The sequence below is a fragment of a genome, unplaced genomic scaffold (genome assembly GCF_019419815.1).
Source record: "Pyrus x bretschneideri cultivar Hongxiangsu unplaced genomic scaffold, Pyrus_bretschneideri_v1 Contig20, whole genome shotgun sequence".
NCBI lineage: Eukaryota > Viridiplantae > Streptophyta > Magnoliopsida > Rosales > Rosaceae > Pyrus > Pyrus x bretschneideri.
Genome location: NW_025999502.1, coordinates 4,612,696 through 4,634,256, shown reverse-complemented (window position 1 = coordinate 4,634,256; position 21,561 = coordinate 4,612,696). Strand labels below are relative to the sequence as shown.

The following is a 21,561-nucleotide window of genomic DNA, read 5'->3' as shown; positions in this document are numbered from 1 at the left end:
ATATCAATTTCTAAATCGATCTTACTAACAATAAAGTATATAGATATAAATAATAGATATTTCTAAAAGCTTTGGGATGGCTACAAATTATCCACCAAATTCCTTGGCTTCTTAATTACATTTACATGCATTACAAACAATAGCTGCTGATCCAACCCATCCATGCATGACTAAAGTCAGAACCCAAAAGGCAAAACAGAAAAAGAAAAATGGAAAATAAACCAAATTGGAAATACTAACTATATATATAGAGGAGTTAATAAGAACACTTAATTTCCATTAAAACTCACTCCAACTCCAATCTTCAAATCCAGCTCCACATTCCGAATTTTAACTTGACTACTTCTAAGATCAGTGGGAGCCTCACTAAACAAATGAGCTACACTGGTCACCACTGAGCATTTTCTGTTGCTTTTCGAACCCTTGGGAGGCCTCTTAGCACTTCTCGCTCTCTTGGCATCCGAAGAAGAAGGTGGTGAACAATGCAACGTGAGGGGAAACACAGACGGGATTTCAAAGTTGGTCCTGGCCTTTGCCCCTCTCAGCCTCCTCGCCGCCGCATCGTACGCACGTGCTGCCTCTTCTGCCGTGTCGAAAGTCCCCAGCCAGTGACGGCACCGCCCGATACGGTCCCTTATCTCCGCCGACCACCTTCCCCATGGCCTCTTCCTCACTCCCCGATAGTTCTTTTGCACCGGAACGTTACTCTTCTTATTATCAGCATGTTTTATCGAAGTTTCGGCGGCACCAAGACGCTCCGAAACGTAGCCGAAATCCGGAATTAGAGAGCTTTCACCATTATTTGAGGTACTGCTATTTTTTTTACCAAAGAGGACATGTTGCCCTACAACAGCAGCGATTCCATCAAGAACCGGAGGCGTTTCGGCTTGGGATTCCGGTCCTTTGTCATTAACACCAACAAGCGGAACTTCGGGCGAAATATTGGTATGACTGGGTTGGTTGAAGATCTTCGGCTGGGTTGGGATTGAAATGGTGGAATCCGAGAAGTGGACCTTCCTCAAGTAAGACTCATAAAGTGAGTTCGTCTCGGTTAGAAACCGAAACGTTTCTGGTTGTGCATGAAACATTACGGGGTTACTGTATAACGGAACGGTGGCCAGGGTTTGGTTGTTCATATTGCTCTGAATGGTCAGTGATGAATCCAGAATCTGCAGCTTAAGAATTTATATATCCCACATAATATAAAAATATTAATTAAACCATTTTTTACATTCATTTTTGAAGAAGATTTTATTAAGATATTCCTGTCATGTTCGATAAGACCGTAATCCCTCATATTTACGTCATTACCTATATCTTGGCAGGAGGGATATGCCCTTGAGAATGTCACAAGTACCCCTATCATCTACACTGAGATTGGCATTAGGCTTGCTTGTTATGCATGGTCGAGGGGAGACAACTATTCGTTTCCAAAAAAAAAAAAAAAAAAAAAAAAAAAAAAAAAAGAGACAACTATTATTCCCCTTTTTTTAAGGAGAAATTAAGTTTACATTCCTTATTTTTCTATTAAAATTTTATTTCTTTATAATCTTTTATTAAGATACTTAGGTTTTAATAAATATTATTATTTTAATAAATAACATATTACATTAAATTTCTAAAATATTCATTTAGTGTTAGAAAAATTATATATGATATATTTATATTTTAAGGCTAAACTTTGTATCATATATTTATATTTTTAGTTTATACCCACTTTTAATTTGCAACCTTTTTTTTTTTTAATTTGTACTATTTTCTTTTTAGTTTTAATTTGTACCCATATATATATTTTTTTTTTGTGCCCATATTTTTTAAATTTCAAGTACTCATAACTTTTTTATTTGTACCCTAATTTATTTGTAATATACTCATTTTTCTTTATTAATGTACCACTTTGTTATATGTAAAATGTACCAAATTTTTAACGCTATGGATACATTCTTTTGCCATTTATTATTTCATATTGTTACGTAGTTTTTATCCATTTGTTCAATCAAAATATTTGAATTTTTTTTATTGTAGCCATTTCTAATAGTATTATAATGAAGGATTTTAAGTTCATAGGATTATAAATCTCATAAAACATCAAACAATTAATGCCAAAACTATATAAATGTAAATACTAATAGTAATATAATGAGGTGTACAAAGTCAAGGGACTTGGATCAAACTTTAAATATCTTTAAGGTTTTAATCAAAGAGTGTTAGGGACTAAGGACTGCATCCACATTATCCCTTTTTTTTTACCTCTTTTTTCATCTTCTCATGAATACTTAAGATTTCAAAGAGAAAAGAAGTAGATTAAAATGAGAAGATAAGTGAGACAGTTATTGGGCACTCCTACATGCATGTCCACTAACTCAAAACCAACTTAGATGTAAGTTTATCCTCTATCCTACCTCCAAATGCCTAGGCACTAAAATTTTTATACTCGTATACTCAAATACCTAATTAGGTTGAATGAAAATTTAAACTCAACTAAAAGAGCATGACACACGAGTAATGTTTTGATGCAATAATCAAGTTTTTTTTTTATTTTTTTTTATTTTACATTAAGCTACTTAGTTTAACTTTTCATCTCAAATTACATTCTATTTTAACATTGAATATTTTATTTGTAACAATTCAAACTCATCCACTTATTTTCTAAAACCACGTCCAATGTCCATTCTCCCTTTTCTACATGATTCACGAGTCCACATTAAGTTATATTTTATTATTAAAAATAATATTTTTAAAAATATGTTTACAAATAATCTGTGTTTAGAAAAATATTTATAGAAAATAAGATATAAATGGGGGTTTATTTAATTTTAAACAACACATAGTAGTGAATGTATGAGTGCTGTATCATACTTTTTCTCAATAGACTAAAAAGATAAAATATCAAATGAACTAAAATATTGCCCTACATGGTTTGAGATGACAAAAATATACACGATTCTTTAAAATATTATTTTTAAAGAATCAAAATATTGTCCAAAATTATGTTTAGTTCTCCATGAGTGAAGTTCAAGTTAGAGATAAACAACTCGGAGGTTTAAACATTTGATATTGAAAGTTTAATATTAATAATTCCATTACCTGCATAATTTTTAATTTGTTCGGAATATAAAATAGTATACAAGATTTCTCTTTATAAGTTGTGAGAGCATATGTTAAAAAATTAACAATTAAAATAAAAATTTCTCCATTTACATATTGATGCGTAGTCTACTACCCGTATTCTAGACATACTAAAAAAGAGATACAGCTGACAAAAGAAAAGAGAAGGGTAAATCGTGGACACAAAGTGATTTGATGGGTTTTAAGGGTTCATGATCTCGAGAAACTGGTAGAGGTCTCCTAGCCGTTCGATTTGGTATTGGAGGGAGAGATTGGGTCTCAGTGTGGTCAAGAAAGGATTGTTCGACTGATTAAATCTAATCTGTGATATTATTTGGATTGCTTGCCCTTAAACGAAGACAATCTCCCGTGTTACGCAGGCCCACAGAAATGACGCTGAAGAAGCACCTGAAGAACTGGTATGTAAGAGAAAGATACTCTGATCAGTAATGCTAGGGTTACCTCTGGTATTAGACAATTGATGAACTCTGATCATGTCAGTATGGTTAGTTGGCAACCATTTAAACCCTTTTCTTACAGTTGTGCTATACGGATTTGGATTCCAGATCCTCTTTTATCGTTATATTATATCCGTTAATCGTATATCGTACGGTCAAAAATTATTTTAAATTTTTTATTTAAAATTAAACACAAACAAAACCTAATGCAAGCCGACCGTACAATATACGATGAACGAATAAAATGTGAATATCCAAAAGCTATACTTGCTCCAAAGCTATTAAAGAATATTTATAGTGGAATCATAATTTTTTTATGGTATGAGAGCAGATTATTCACGTGTAGAAATCCAAAGCTATACTTGCTCCACATCACTGAATTTGTGTTGTCATGTAAAATTGATTCATTTTTTTATCCATTTTTTGAACTTGTATGGGTACTTTAATTTTCATTGCTATGAAAATGTATCCATGTCATTAAGCCAAATATTTATTGTTATTACTTTTTAATTGTAGTTGTGAAGAATGTAACCATGTTTTGTGTTTGAAGAATCTACCAAACATTTTATGAACAATAATTTTTCGGTTAATTTTGAAGAATGTAACCATGTTTTGTGTTTGAAAAATCTACCAAACGTTTTATAGTACAATAATTTTCGGTTAATTTTGATGAATGTACCCATATTTATGTGTGTGTGTGTGTGTGTGTGTGTATGGTGTGGATTTGTGGCACCATTTTGTTTTGCACAACTTTTGACATATGTTTTCTGGGGACTTATCTATCTTTTATGTTTTCTCTCAAATATCATATTTACCAAAAATCATCTAAATCCGACCGTTGGATTAAGAGTTTAAGGTTTTTTTGTAGAAACGTATCCATCCATATTTCTTTATTATAAATGAATATGTCTCAATGGTTTTGGATTTGTCTAATTTTTTGCATGAATGATCAATGAATGATGTTTTAACAAATAGACGGTTCAGATCGTTGAAATACATTATAAAATAGGCCCCACAAAATAGTGTCAAAATTTAGGTAAAAAAATAGTGTCTCGAATCTACCCTCCCCCATGTATATAATATGTTACACACACACACACACACACACACACACACATATATGTACATACTATCTATGGAAAAACATTATTTTCTTTCACGGAATGGGGTATAATTTATCTTTTAATATACAAATGAGGACATGGGTCCTCTCTGGATTCATATATCCTAATCCATTAAATTCATATATTCATACTATTGAAATTTGATCCAAAGACTACAAACAAGAGTCTATTTTAAAAGTTATCATAAGTTTAGCTGCTAGATCAAATTTCAATAATCTGAATACATGAATTTGGTGGATTAAGATACATGGATCTGGAGAGGACCCATGACCTACAAATGAAAACGAATTCAATATTATGTCTGACAAACTTGAGCCAATTATTATTATTTTTTTAATTAGAAGGAAGCCAATTAATTAATACAAAACCAAGCACATTGCATTAAAAAAAAATGAAAACTAATGAAAAAGGTTTGAAAACCTTAAGTTTTAACGATAAGAACAAAATAAAATGTAAAGTGAATAGTACCATGTTTGACTTTTTAGTGTAAAAATGTAGTTTTTCGTTAAATTAAACAGTACTGTGATTTTTCGTTAAAACTCTCTTAAAAAAAAAACACAACTGGAGCCAAATAACATATAAGAAGTCATTGTTTTTTTGTTTTAAAAATTTGAACCATTTCTTGATTTATGGGCGTCTTTATTACGCAAGGATCATGTTAATCATCTCCGTATCATTCGAATTTTATCGAAGTCTCTAAAGGAATCATAACAAGTCATATTCGCAACACAATACTTTTATTCTTCTCAACTTGTTCTTGAGAAATCTTAAACACATTACTATATATCCATTTCCTTTTCTTTTGTATAAATAGGAAATTTCTAGAGAGATCGCATTCAAACTATCTACTTGATTGGTTAACTTATTTTTATTAGAGAAATAATTTGAATGTGGTCTATAAAATATCATCTTCCATTTATTAGGACTCTTCCCATAAAGATTCGGCTGCATCACCACCCAAATCCTCGAGAGATTTTTCATTGTGATCGTCACATAAGGTGGTATACTATGTGTCCCTATATAAATGGTTGGTTATGTGTGTTGAAAGGTTAATAGCTTAAAAATTATAATTTTCCACCACTTGCATAAAAACAAGTGATATACTATCTGTATTCTCGTCACAACTAAAAATTTCTCCACACCCTCGTGCAATTACCTAGAGCTGCAAGCCTGCCTAAAGTAAAGATATACCTGCATGGGACTACACTATAATAGCAGTGAAATTACACTATAATTTCTCCAGTTGGGACAGGAGGAGAAACAAGAGAATTACTTTGATTTCTAATGCTAATTCTAATTATGTTTTTTAGTTGAAACCTTCCACATGAGGATCAAACTAAGATTATATCCCAATCCCATCCATTCCCACCACCTTATCAAACGTGTGCACAATGAGCACGTAAAGATCACGTGAGACACCACACAAAATGATCTTCGGAATTCTGAAATTCTACAGACCAATGTTGCTAAGTTTCTTATTATGGTCTTACCCCCTTGCAATAAACTAATAAACTCAGAACCCATGTTGAAAACCATTGACACAAAAAATTGATCGGTGGTCCATAAGATGGACTATACCCTAATGAATTAACTATTTGAAAATTACACTTTGAAGTTTGAAGTCAATCTTCTCTTTCTCGTTAGCCTTCTCTCTCTGACACACACTCAGACATACAGACGAAAGTGTGGCTATATACATATGCAATTGTTGGCTTGTTTTGGGCAATACCCAATGTTTTGATATTTGAAGAAACATTTGGTGGGAACAAAAGAGAATGTCTGTCTATATATATGACCCTAACCCTAAGCACACTCTATATCTCTGTGAGTGTATGGAAGGAAGAGAAAGATTGTTTTCCGATGAGGAAGAGGTGGGGGGTGAAGCACGCGAGGGTTCTAGTGTTTTACGCACTTTGGACTGAGAGACTTTTCTCTTGCCATGAGAGAGAGAAGTAGAACATTTTTTATTTTCACTTGGGTCTCGAAAAAGAGAGAGAGAAAGTCAGTGAGAAAATCCCAAGAAGAAACAAGACAAAGAAAGTGTGCTATCATGATATCTTTATGATTTTGTACTTTGGATTATTTTGTGTAAACTTGTGTGCAAAGTTTGATGGCTTCTGGGAAATGTGAAATTGCCCTATAGTTTCTTTTTTGGGTCAATTTGTAGAGGCACCTCTTCATATTCCTTTTTCTTGCATAGCTTTGTTTCTTTTTTCGTGAAAGTAGCAATGAGAAGACAAAGATGAATAGCTGATCGATCTGGTTTTTGGAAAATTAAGGTTGATGTTGCGTGGTGGTCTATATATCGTTTGTTTCCACATAAAGCAAATTTTGCACGTATTAGTGGGGTGGCTGCGAGTACAAATTTTTGTCATTGATAGAATTAACAGATATTGCAACATAATCTACGAGTTATTTTTAAGTTGTCCTTGAATGAGAAATATAGATTCTCGACTAAAATTGTTAAAGATAAATGTTCACCAAATTATCTTAATTATGATCAATAAGGAAAGAAAAAAAAAATTGAAAATGTGCAAAACGGGCTGAAGTGGGGCAATTCCCATGCCTGATAGAAATAAAGGGGATGCTATATTCACCCATCTCTCATGTCTTCTTACCCACTTTATATTTATTTATGAAGAAATTTTCACAACTAAATGTCAAAAAATATGACAGGTTGGCAGATATAATAATTAATACTTTAAAATAAGGAAAGTGACTTTTACCCGTCCTTTTAGCATGCACACCCCACTCTATTAATAACCATCAAATTAAATAAATTAAACGAAATTAACAACCAAAATTAAATAGAAGTGTGTAAAAATAACTTGCTTAAAATAGAGTCCTTAGACCATCTCCAAAAGAGATGTCAAATCATAAATAGAATGTCATGTAATCAAATTTGAAAGTATGAGCAAATTCCAACCGATATGTCAATCATATTTATTGGTTGGGTCACATTAATGTAATAATTATAGATCTTGAAAATTTATTTTAATTGATTTTTTTTTCAAATGGGACCTACAAATATCATTTATAATAAAAAAAACATATCGGTTGGATAAAAAGAGAAAATCTGGTAGTATCACATCAACCATCATATTAACATTTGACATTTATCTTTTGACATCTCCATTGAAGATATTCTTACAACATTAAAGACCCAAAAGTTCCCCTAACATCTAATAGGCAATACAAGTTTCAATAGCGCGAAAAATCTGTATCAAACCTTTAGTTTTGTACTCTCTACAACCAACTTCAAATCTTTGTATCCCCTCCACAGTTTAGATGAAACTAGCAAAAATACTTGCGCTCTGCCACAGCTTTTGTAATTGCAACCACAATTTAACACAACCATCTCTAAACAATTTAGAAACTAATCAAAATTGTTGAGCCCACATGATAGAATAAGTCTTTCAATTTGCATCTACATGTACTTTGTACAGAAAACACTTAAATGTTGACCACTTTCGCTCGACCAATTTTTTTTCGATGTAAAGTTATTTTGACTGACAAAATTTTGTTTGTTGGGCAAATGATAGTTTCTGGAAGTGAATTGAAAATTTCATTCCTCTAATACATGCAATAATTACGGAAATAATTCCAAATTACTTTCCTTTAATAACAGATAGGAAATAACAATCACATGGTATTTCACTTTTTATGTGTTCTGCCGCCGGGGCCGTATGTCGTGAGGTTTATGGTCGTTTCTTGGCATCAAAGGTTATTGGTGTTTCAAGTGACAAAAAAAAAAACGTACGCCAAATAATTAAGAGCAATGATCGATCAAAGTCTATCAATAGCTACTGATAAGCAGTAGGCTAACAACCCAAATGTAACATTATTAGTTTGATTTGTTATGTTTTGGGGTTTCGTTCTTCCCCTTTTTTTAAAGGTAAAATTGTATGGGGCTTTCTGAAGAAGCACAAGAAGATAATCGTTGATCGATATATTATTTTTCCAGAAACCTGGAGGCTGTTTTCGTTCATCCTCCTTGCATGTGAAGAGTTGCAGGTCGTAATTCGTAAGAGTAAATTGTAGCAATGGTCCTTCAACTTTAATTAAATTGGAGCAATGGTCTCTCAACTAAAAATCAATTACCATTGGTCCCTCAACTTATCAAAATGTGTAGCTATAGTCATTTTCATCAATTTCATCAAAATTTTGTCAAAATAAGTTATGTTAGAATGACCATTTATACAATTAGGGTCTCTTAACTCATCAAAGTGTGTAATTATGGTCATTTTCGTCAACTACGTCAAAATTTTTGTCAAAACAAGTTATGTTGGAAGGACCATTGCTACAATTGGATTAAAGTTAAGGGACCATTTCTCCAGTTGAATTAAAGTTGAGGGACCAATGGTAATGAATTTTTAGTTGGGGGACCATAGCTGCACGTTTTGATGAGTTGAAAGACCAATGGTAATGAATTTTTAGTTAAAGGACCATTGCTCTAATTAAGTTAAAGTCAAGGGACTATAGCTACAATTTACTCTAATTCGTAATAACGAAGAAACTTAACATCGTTAAAAGTGAGGGTGTGGTGAGAATGTTGGGTAGGGACTCTTCGACCATGTAAATAAAGAAAAATTATCAAGTTCCATTAGAAATGACCATAAAAAATCTTGGACATTCTTAAAGTGGAGAAAAAATTTGTCCGGGACTCTCGACTACATTATTCCTAAATTGCCTTTCACGAAAAGCTAAGAATTAGTTCCACCTTGACAGCTGATCCTCGGTTAACCTTACCAAAACTTCTCTCCGTGTGCTGACTCTATCGAGCAGTAGAGCTGGTACAGATCGAGATCCAGAACCAAAAATAGGGTATTGAATCCCGAACCGATTCCTTTCGGGATGAAATTCCGAAAACCGATTACGAACTGAAATTTCAGTGTCTTGAATTTCGGTATTCTCGATTTTCGGAATTCTTGAAAGTTTTTCAGTATTTTGGTATATAGATCAAGACTAGGCCTTTAGCACAAATTGTTGGGCTTTTTTTTTCTTTTTCTTTTTATTTTTTTATTTTTTTTTATTTATGAATTTTGAATTTTGGGTTGAAATTTGGTGTGCCCAATTTTTTGTTTTTAGAAAGCGCAACAAATTGAAGCCTAGTTTCAAATTCCAATTCATAATTTCATACCAATTGTAACTCATGCCAATTCAAATTGAAGCCAAACTCATACTTATATTTCTGCAGTATACTATTAAACTACTTAGATTCAACATGCATGCAACCAAAATGAAATAAGTTAAGTAACAAACCCAAAAGCAAAAAAAAAAAGTTACAAACCAAAAGCAAAAATAAAAGCTTAAGTCAAGTTCATGAAGGTTGCCTTGTTCGGCCCCTTCGACCCCTTGCGCTTGTTGATAGTTGTGGTTGGTCCTTTCCCCTGGTTGTTGATGGTTGACCCCTTCCCCTTGTTATAGTTGCTCTTGAAATGGGTGGTCGTGGAGGTAGTGATTGGAGCTGTTGAACTTGAAAAGGTGGTGGACGAGATAAGGTGGCATTTCATCTCCTTGAGTTGGATTATCCTCAACTCCCAAATTAGGCGTCCCTAAAACAATAAACAACAAATTATTTGTATTGAATTATAAAATAATGAATATTAAGAAAATAAAAACATGAAATTAAATTCTTCACTTACTTTTTTCTAAGTTTTCCAGTTCCTTGTAGATTGTCAATTCGTCGAATCCTTGTAGAAACAAAATTTATTCCTCCTAAACCAATAACTAGTACACACCAAAGCCTCAAGCATTGTAGGTATTAAGGAAGCTCTAAAAAGGTCGACAACTCTCCCCATCACGGCTAAAGGCATTCTCACTGGCAACGGTATTACTAGGAAGAGCAAAAAAATCCTTAGCAACTTTACTAAGAGTTTGATATGTACCACTATTTCCTTTTCACCAATCCAAAAGATTGAAACCTTCATATATTAGGTTTTTATGTGGATCGGTAAAGTACATATCCACTTCATTGGCTATCTCACTTTGTTGAGCCACCTCTTTTTTTGTTTTCCTTTCCATCCATTTAGTAACATTAATCTCTCCCATTCCCGAAACATCATCTACTACAATACTTGATATTTGCTCACTTGAGCTACTATTAGGGACCGCTCCCTCCTTATACACATTATACAATTAGGTTATATTTCTTTCAACCTTTGCTTTCACCTCTACTATTTTGTCCCATTCATAGCCGAGTTCCTCTAGATTTATTTCCAGCATTTCGAATTTCTACCTTTGGTCAAGTGCTTAGGTTACAAAGAGAATAAGGTTAACCTTATCAATGTCACCCCAATATTTTTCACACTTGAGATTCATGGAAGTAACCAAATTTCGTAAAGTGGCATTAGAGGTGTTTAAAATTTGTTCTTGTATCTCCATTTGCAATGTAATCACCGTGCCGAATATTAAGTTTGACATTGGAGTAAGGGTTGCACTAAGGATCAAGGTGGCATCATAAAACTTTTTTAAAAAGTGAATAAAACTCGCCGTTGACCTTTCCCAATCATCCATCTTCGGAGAATCCACCTGTTTGGCATTTGTTGTCACCCCCAATGACTTGTTTAGAGACCTCCTCGTTAAATTAAGCAATAAAAGTGTAACACTCTATTTGGGCCCAAAATAACATTATTGGGCCGAGCTTAGGTTTATGTTCGACCTAATGCTCTTTCAAAAATACTATGGGCCATTTAGCTGTCATAAGCCGCCTAATTAGATCGGTCGAGTCCTATTGCAAAAAGGATTGATTTGGATAAGAGCGAAGAAGTCGAGTCCTAGTACAACAAAGGGGTTTCAGAATTGAAGATGTTGAGAAGTCGGGAATGAATCTAATTCATTATAGAAGCTTGGTTCAGAAACCTATTGGAACTAGGATTGGCTGAATCTTAATCAGAATAGATTTGGGAGTTTTAATCCGGATACATCTCTGGTTCAGCCAGGAGTAGATTCGCTGCTATATATATAAAGGGGAGTGCATCATTCAAGGGTTTCCAATTCAACACACAAACTACCCAAACGCAAACTCTCGCTCTATGCGAAACCTCTTAACAACCTTGAGATTTTTATTTTCCTTTTTCTGCCAACACATCTTCATTTTGGATAAACGGCAATGTGAAGGCAGCCGGTGAACATCTTTGTCATGCCTTAAATTAATTTTTTTTTTTTCGGGCATGAATAAAAGGAGTAACTTAATAATAATAACAGGTGACTGGGTTGAACTAAAACGTTTCATTAAACAAAATAATTTACATAGTCATTACACATAAAAGAAAGCAACAACGACTCCTTAAAAAGTTTAAAACTATTTATAAACAGTCTCTTTCTTCCAAGTCAGCCACTAGATTCCTGTCTCATCTCATGTAACACAACTAATAAGGGGTGAGCTAAAAGCTCAGTAGGGGCCCAAGGCCTTAAGTGATTAATATTATTAATGTTATGAATGTTTTATGAGTAATGTAATGCGAGAACAAAGCTTCTTTTCTACCCAACCCGTTAATCTATATATTGAAGCAACCAGACCTGCATGTCCCATACCATGCATTTTACCACTGTGGTCCTGAGTGCTTTAATATATAGAATAACACCCATTAACTAGCCCACGTTCATGACCCCTTTTGCTAGTCATCTTATCTGATTCATTGATCTCCAGCCCAAATCACCCACATCAACAATTCCCGTCGATATCTTATTCTACTGTGCACATCGGGCTCACCTAGAACTAGTTTCACAACGAACAAACTTAACTACATAAAAGCTAAATTCCACATTTTCCCACAACATAAGTAACTCCTTTACTTCGTGGACAAATGATAATGATCATGCCAGTATATAATATACCACATAACAAATCACATTTAAGTCAATAGTTGAATATATCTCAAGTTCACATAACAATATTTCACGAAATACAAGTAACAAAAACAATCAGTTAATTCCCCAAATTCCCCTACCTCGAATCCTTACTTCTTACTCCACGAGTACTTCTTTTGCTTATCTCCTTTATCACTCTCTTACACACTTTTTACATAGGGTATGTATTACATGTCCCCATGGAAAGAGCAAAGATGGAGCATTGCTCCTATTTATACTAGTAGGAGACAGCTAACTATGACCTCCAATTGGTTGGTTTTAGCGGCCAGACAATGTTTGCATGCAAGGTGTCAAATGGATGGCTTAAGGGGGACACGTTCACGAGTAGCTTTCTACAATCATCATACTAGAGTGCTTACTCACTCAGTCACGATACGAATGCATGAATGGCTTCCACCTCATTCTAATTGAAATAAACATCTACTTTGGGAGATATCTATGGAATACTACAACTTATAAATTAGTATCTAATAATATAATGCTATGGCAGGTTGTTGTAGCTTAAGGATATCACGTGGAATTCTCATGTTAACCTATGAACTTGCTTAGGAAAAATACATATTGGAAAATACGGGTCCTTACAATCTTCAGTTTAGATAAACAGCATTATTGCCGTAAAATCAGCCGACCGCGGAACACTTTCAGTTTGGATAAACAGCACTGTGTCGAGGCCGATTGGTTATCTATCCAAGTCTCAGTCAAGAAGGATTTTTGAATCCTTATTGGCAGAGGTCATCTCATTAGCATTCTTAGCGAAGTAAGGTGTTACAGATTACTACATTCGCCACATTGAAAGCCGAATTTGATATTGAACTTCGCAAAACTAGCAACTTTGTCTTCAGGCTTTAGAACCTGAAGGTCGAGAAGTGTTCATTCCTCAGCCACAGTCGCAAGATTAAGAAGTCAGCGGCGCGTTTAACGCAACATCAACATATTTTACTCCTCGGTTGAGCTTGGTTGACGAGTTGGCATGCCACGCACACAACTGAATGACATAGTTAGCTTATTAATTACTCGGCATACGCGCCATGTATGCTGGGTAGTTTTTAGGGTCAACATTTTGACACGCCTAGTGGGACACAGTGCTAAAGCTACGAAGTTCATGACCATTGAGACATGGTCAGTAAACAAGAAAATAGGGATGAGTAAATCAGTGATTAACCTTCCACTTATGGTCCAAAACCCAGATCATGATGGCCTGCCACAAGCACAGAATCCTTCTGCTGCCATCACACTCGAAGCCACAAATGTGACACACCAAGAAAAATAAGTTAGTCTCGGCGGACAGGCTTGTGATGTGGATACCACCACCAGACTGACAAAAACAATTTTTGTCCAAGGAATAATCGAGGACTGCGATGAGGATGGTGGTGAAGGTTCTGATCCACCGACTAGATCATTTCTCCGGAGAAGACTTGAAGAGCAATCTCAAAATTTCAGCCGAGAAGTAAAAAGCATACTTGAGATAATACGCAGTAATGGCGAGTCACACAACAAAGTGCTTGAACTATTGGTTAGTAAAGTGTACGAAGGTGGACCCATTGATCGTTCCCGATAACTTCCATTTAAGAGTAATCCGTTATTAAAGATACAGGCCGAGACAGGATCTGCTCGGCTCAAAATGATCAACTTGGAAAAAAGAGGAGGATCAACCAGTAGATCAGACGGATTCGACCAGAGAGAAGAACAACATCCGTCAATATGATCGAGGTCTAAAGAATGATTGATTCGGCCTTGAAAAAAAGGCCGAAATTCCTGAAATTGATCCATCCATACCCAGCTTATGTAGAGAAGTTTGAATATCATAAAGGCTTTAAGATTCCAGATTTCAACCTTTTTCCTGGAGAATCGTCATTATCCTCGTTAAAACATGTAGCTCGGTTCACTGCACAATGCGGAGATGTTAATAGTGACTTCGATAAACTGCGACTATTCAACTTCTCATTGACAGGCTTAACATTCGCATGGTACATCAACCTTTCACCTAAATCCATCCAAAGTTGGAAAGAACTGGTAGAAAAATTCTATGAGCAATTCTATCGGTCGGTGATGGAAATGTCGGTTTCTTCATTGGCCAGGATGGCTCACGCATCTAATGAGTCCCCAATGGATTATCTTACAAGGTTTAAATCGGTTAGAAATTGCTGTCGAGTGCCTCTCCTTGAAGTCGAATTCATTACGCTCGCTTTGAATGGGCAGGATATGGAATACAAAAAGAAATTCCTGGGGGCAAACTTCTGTGACATGTACAAATTAGCTCAACATGTCGAGCAATACGACTATTTACTCCGAGAAGAGAAGGTTTCGAAGTCCCCATCCAGAGGAACAATTTACAAAAACCCCATGGTCAGTTATGCATCAGCCGAAGCTGAAGAATATGCCAGTATAGACGCGGTCGAGATAATTGACAAGCCATATATAAGCAAAGTGTTGGGTCATACCAATCCAAAGATGCCAAGACTCGCTCGGCCCCTGAAGAGCCTCTTGTCAAATCAGCAAAGGTTTATACTTTCGACATTACTAAGGCCGACGTCATTTTCGATCAACTGCTACTTGCCAAAATTATCAAACTTTGGCCTGGGCATAATATCCCCAAAGCTAAATAATTGAAAGGAAAGACGAATTGCAAGTACCATAACTTGAACAAGCACATGACAAACAACTGCGTCATGCTATAATACAACGGTCACCTTCTACAGCCGTAACGACACCTTAAAAGGTGCTTGGCGCAGGACAACGCCAGAGAGTTTTCGATAGGCTCAGCCCTCAAACATGGATCGATGAGCAACCTTCGGCCATATGGTGCCTTGATTTTGACACACCGTTTTATAACGAGGACTATTAAGCGCCCAACTCTAGCAGCTCGAGTTCTTCTATGAGCCAAAAGACCTTCAAGCCACCTGAGCCACATGACCAATGGTGGTATAGTTACAATTCTCCTACCAGCATGTATACCGTACTCTCCAAATCGCAGAAATGTCGGTGCCAACGAATCGACTGCATGGTCCGTCGACAAGCGGCTTAGGCTACTAAATGGCAGCCAAAAGAAATAACAAATAACGAAGATGATCGACACCCCCAGCAATCATGGCCGAATTACTTCACGAAAAGAATGCTATCAATCACAATTCTGAGACCACGATAGAAAAATCTGAAAGGCGCATCAAACTCATTCTACGGCCTGGGGAAATAAAGGCTCGTTTCAAACATCTCAGGAAGGAAGCGGAAAGCAAACTTCCTTCATTGTCTTCATAAGAGCCATTAATAAAGGTCCGACGAAATTTACACCCCCTATTTCTCGACGAAGCCTTAGAGCACATGCGGGAATTTCACAAGAAATATTCTGTTAATGACCTGTATGGCTTACCAAAGGCGTGTCAAGAGGTTCTCGACCTGGCACCAACTTGCCTTGATGCCGAGCAAATTATTCAAAAGACTACTGATCCGGGAATGAAGGCCAAATTCTAGCATATACGAGAAGCTCGAGTTCTCGGCTTCGAGGTTGACCTATATACTGATATAGATACTACCAAGCTTCATTTCTCCTTCGAAGACCTTTAATATTTATGATACAATTTTGAAGTTTTCTCAACTGTGCCTCTTTTCGGCCTGACGGCTGATGAGAAAGAGCTTGTGGCACGGCTAGATGCTTACCTAGACATGAGGATGCCCAAATTTCCTATCAGGAACGTGCCCGTAAGGCGTCGCAAGGATGAGACCGGTCTCCAACGTCGAGCTAACTCGGGGATAGTAATCAGAATGAAACGGGAATGCTGGATGCACCACAGGAACAATTACTTGAAAGAAAAATGATCAGGTTGAGGGCACTCCAAAACATGATACTTTGCTTAATAGTCCGAAAGACGACGACCATAACCCAATAGGTCATTCGGTTCTCAACAACATAGAAATTAGCATAGTCCACGTTCTACCGACTGAATTCAGCCAACCCCATTCTAACCAAATTTCTTGGATGGTGATGTGGTTGCCGAAGAAGCAACGCAAGTCGACTTCGTCATCATGGAGGAAGATGAGCAAGTAAGTAAAGAAGACAAACTCAAAGCAACTATTGCCGAATTGTTTCCTCGCTCTTCCTCAGCCAATCTCCATCATTTAAAGCCCTTGTATGTCATAGCTTACATCGAAGGATAAAGTTAGTGTGCAAAACAATAAACATAAAATGCTTGAGGATACTAGTTCAAAATCTTTGTTTTAAGGCTATTTAGCTCACATTTCATATTACTAGCTCCATCATAGCCTTGTCCCTGTAACTTGGACATACTTAAATTTGTTGTAGCAAAGAATCTCTCAATGGCCTCTTTAAGCGAGCTACTAGTTGTAGAGGAGACATGTTGCACATCCAAAAACCTTTCAATTGCTTCTCCTTTTTTGTTCACATAAATACCACCGCCATTTTCTCTTTAGTTGAAATATCACGTGATCTATCAAGCAAAAGAGAAAAAAAATGCACCTTTCATATCTTTAGTGGTTGCATCTATAGTTTCAATGGCACAAGCACAAATAAGATATTTTTGAATATCAGAAGAAGTATACTTAAGATTCTTATGAGCATTCTCAAATACAATCTTCCTAACTTTCTCATTATGATTGGAAAGAAATTGCATAAGCTCCAAATAATTACCCTTATTACTTGATTTCAATTATTCATCATGGCCAAGAAAAGGCAAACCTTGTCCTAATAACCACCTTGTCCTGTGGTTTCGCCTAAAAACGGCTCGAAAGTGGTTAACTCGAGACCAAGACAGCCACTTTCGAGCCATTTTTCGGCCAAACTAAGGCGATTTAACCGTCAAAAAAGGTACCATTCTCTTCATCTTGTCAAGAAGTATGATTTTCGTTTTTAAATCACTTGATTTCGTTGAGTATTGAAGAAGTTATAAACATTTAAAGTTTACCCAATTTCCAGCGAGTTTTCTAGTTTTCCATTGGACCAGTCAAATTTGAGGCTATTTTTCAACCATCTCCGGCAGTTGTTGGGTTTCCAAATAGGTATAATCTTATTCTACACTTTCCTATCTTCATTTTGATATATTATGTGTCGAATTTGGTTAAGAAACGATTGAGTTACGAAGCTTTGAAAATTGTCCAAACTTCCGGCCAAAAGCTCCGGGACACTTAACGGAGTTTTTAATGGAATGACCAAAATGATGGATGGTGGACAATCTCAAGGATCACTTCTATTGATTTGAAATCTTAGGGACCAAAGTGAGGAGTTATGCAAATTTCAGAGACCATTTTGGCTAAAAAGTCTTGTTATCTTTAGCTCCAGGTGGAGGGAAACTAAATGGCAGGTGGCGTACTTTAAGCTGGAGGTGTCAAACCTATTGGTGATGTGTCAACCCTATTATTAGGATGTGGCATGATTTGGAGCCCTTGGAACCATACTTAGTCACCTTTTCATCAACGGATCAGGATCCTCTTCTAAACTTAGGAGGCTGAGCCTCATGAGCAAATCACACGGGCCGTCGAAGTAAAATCTAATGGCTACAAACAGGAGATCCTTTTAAAGTTATAATAATTGTAGTCGTTGGATCAAAATTTTGATTCAACGATCCATGTAATTTACTCAAGAGGCTCAGCCTCCTAAGCCCAGAAGAGGATCATGATCCTTCATTAGCTGGAGGTAGCCTAAACTTTAATTACATGCAAATTATGGAGGTGGCAATTGAGTTTGCATGCACAAGCTGCAGAGTCAGTTACATAGGTGGCTTGCAAAATCCAAATATTTTAGGCACAACAAAACAAAGACAAATATTTTATAAACGAAAGAATTTGAAGGAGTTTTTTTTTTTTTTTTTTCGTTTTTTTTTTACTTTTATTCTTGCGTCGGACGTGGGATTTAGTTTGCCACGCTCTGAATAATAATCAGGGTTCAGTAATTTAAAGAATAGTAATGGTATTCGGTGTTCAGTTTTAAAAATAGTTAATGTTTAGTTTAAGAAATAGTTAATGTTCAGTTTAACAAATAATCAGTGTTTAGTTTAAGAAATAGTGCTCTTCGTGTTCAGTTCTATAAATAATAAGTGTTCAGTTTATAATTGATAATTTTTTTTTACTTCTGAAAATATTTTTTAATTGCAAAGTATCAAATTCTAGTTGTAATTTAAAGTTGTTTTGGAATTAACCGACACAGAATTTAATACCTATACATGGTTGGAAGCTCACTCAAACTTCTAGTTGTAATTTTCAAGATGTTAAACAATTAAAGACAAAAAAAACAAAAATCCAATCTGGTCATCTCCTCCGAGAACCCCAATTCCACCACACCCACACACAACGGCATCTGAAGTAGACATTCGGCATAACGGCCTGCCTTTCTTTCAAACGGAAGCTTAACTGCGGGAGATCCACAACATACTGCAAACTAGAATCCTTCCCTCATGCCATCGATTCTCCAGAGGGTCCCAATTTCCATTCCCTTTGGTTTTACTAATTTACTTTCATCCTCATAAGAAATCTTCCACAGGGTCCTAATTTTCATAACCTTTATTTTACTTTCCCTTGAATAGGATGAGCATGAAATCAAAATAGATCCAAAATTCCCTTTATTTCCATTCCATAGGCTTCATCTGAAATCCAGTTTCGAGTTGCCTAACTAGGGATATCTGACACCCACCTTGTGACAACATCAAAAGGGATATCTGGCATCCTATCAAGTCTCATCAGACACAATACTCCATAAAAAGCCTCCGACCTCGTAGGGGATGAGTGTATAAACTTCACATAATTTTTTATCCCGTCAATCTCATGACTAAGATCTGCCATTCCATTCTTAATTATCAAATTGAGGATGTGACAAGCACACCTCATGTGCAAGTAAGCCCTGAGTAAAAGAGTACCATTTTACTTGAGCCTTCTTCTAATTCTATATCAGCATCCACATTGTGATCAATAGGGCTGGTTCGGTATGGGATACTGAACCGAAAATGGCATATCAAGTCTCAAACCGAATATTTTTAGAACGAAAATCTAACGACAAAACCTAAACCAAAATTTGGATATTCCCGAAGTTCATGATTCCAGAAATATTTTTGGTATTTCGGGATTTCCCGAAACCGAACTTGAACTCATCCGAACCTGCATTAAAACTCCAATTTAAAATCAAAGACTGTGAGTGAATCGTTGAAGATTGAAGGTCAAGAGAAAGACAGAGTGAAGAGATAGTCAGACCTTCATCTTCCTCCTGACCTGAGCCCCCAATTCGAAACCCTAAGCCCCAATTTGAAACCCTAACCTTAAATTGAAACCCCACACACACATAGAATCGCGGGAGAGAATCGAAGATGGAGATGAAGCAATGAGGTGTGGTGGTGGCCGGAGTGGAGAGAGTTGGTCAAAGTCAGATTGTGAGAGGATGGGTGGGTGGGTGGGTGGCCCTTGAGCTTTGAATTTGGGAGGAGAGACAGAAAAAGTCTGAGACTTTAGCGAAGGCAGAGATGGGAGAGACTTTGTCTAAAGAGTCTGAGTCTTTAGATAGCACCCATGTGCTTTTCTGCACACTCTACTTATTTTAATATTATACTAGCATATGGGCACACACAAAGTATGTGAAATATTTTTATTTTTATTTTTTGAAATAGAAGGAGAGAGGAAGAAAGTGATAAAGAACGTGGGAGTGGGATTTTTTTTTTTTTAAAAAAAAAAAATTAGAGATATGTTAGGATTATATGTAAATGAGGTTTTGAAGAAAAAAAACAAAATGTGGATGTGTGAAATTACATTTCTGCCCATATTTCTTACTCATGTTCTGTTTTAATTAAAGGGTTAAACTGGTAATTTCATAAGATTTTGGTTAACAATAAGTGTTTTATTAATTAGTAGAGATAATAGGCTATTCTTGATATGTTTATAGTTTGCTTGATAGAAATTTAGACAGCGCACAACACATCATGTGCTTTTTTGCACGCTTTGATTATTTTAATAATATATAATAGATGTTAAAGTTCGGTTCAAGATATGAGTTTTCTGCACACATCATGTGCTTAAGTGCTTTTTTGCACAATTATAGATATTTATTAAAGTTCGGTTCAGAACTTGGATACCGAATGGTGTTAAGATGTGAGACCGAATCCCATACCGAATAATTCGGGATCAATTCGGTTTTGGTACTAAATTTTTCGGCATTTTCAGTTTGGTTTTGGTATGGCTTGGGATTTTCAGAATTTTTTTCCACCCCTAGTGATCATCATCCCAATAACTTCATGATAATCATCATAAAGATAAACTTGATTTGAAAGGCATAATTCGTCACGCAAAGTCAAAATGTCGCATGAAACTTTAGCCCAATGTAGTCGGGATTAAACTCCTTGGCAACAGGAACCAAAATATGGTTCCAAACTGCAAATTAGTCTGCGTCCCCACATCCGCCATTTTCCCAGGGGACATTAATGTTGTATCCCTGCTCCTGCTCCAATCATAGTATAGAAACCGTCATCATTAGCTGGATAAACACTTCCAAACTCATGCCTGAAAAAACCCCAGCACCATACTGTCATCAGAATTAGGAACTTTTATCTTATGCAAGACAAGTCAACCAAACAAGTTAGATGCTACAAGCTTCAGCGAGATAACTTTTGATACAATGATAAAAGCTAGAAATTTTAAAGTCACAGAATCCTTGAAAACTGTAAAAAAATGACCTTGTAAGAAACTTAGATTCAAGAAAAATCAAAGGAACCCCAGGCAGCACATCTTAACAAAATACTACATGATGGAATTTAACTTCAACTTTGTTTATGTTAAACAAAGGCTTTAATGATCAAGCAAAAGAACAACTATCAGTTCAAAATTCTGGCATACCTATGAACAGAGAAGAATAAAACACGAGGATCTTTCCAGAACATCTTTTGAGTACCGTTACCATGATGCACATCCCAGTCAACGATCAAAATTTTGTTGATACCTAATTCTGGCTGTCAATTAGAAAGTATGAATATGATGCCCTTAGGTGACAACTTAATAAATGCGGAAAACAAAGT

The 21,561-nt window shown here is 35.8% G+C and overlaps 1 protein-coding gene and 1 non-coding gene across 2 annotated transcripts; both read right to left on the bottom strand.

Annotated features, from left to right (window-relative positions):
• Positions 1–269: 269 nt before the first annotated feature.
• LOC125477024 (ethylene-responsive transcription factor ERF084-like) lies at positions 270–1,433 on the bottom strand. The gene has a single exon (XM_048583768.1). It carries the CDS (start codon positions 1,134–1,136, stop codon positions 270–272), a length of 867 nt encoding a protein of 288 aa, XP_048439725.1. The 5' UTR covers positions 1,137–1,433.
• A 3,861-nt stretch (positions 1,434–5,294) lies between these two features.
• LOC125477184 lies at positions 5,295–5,393 on the bottom strand. The gene has a single exon (XR_007258350.1). It is a non-coding gene; the product is annotated as a U6 spliceosomal RNA (small nuclear RNA).
• Positions 5,394–21,561: the final 16,168 nt, after the last annotated feature.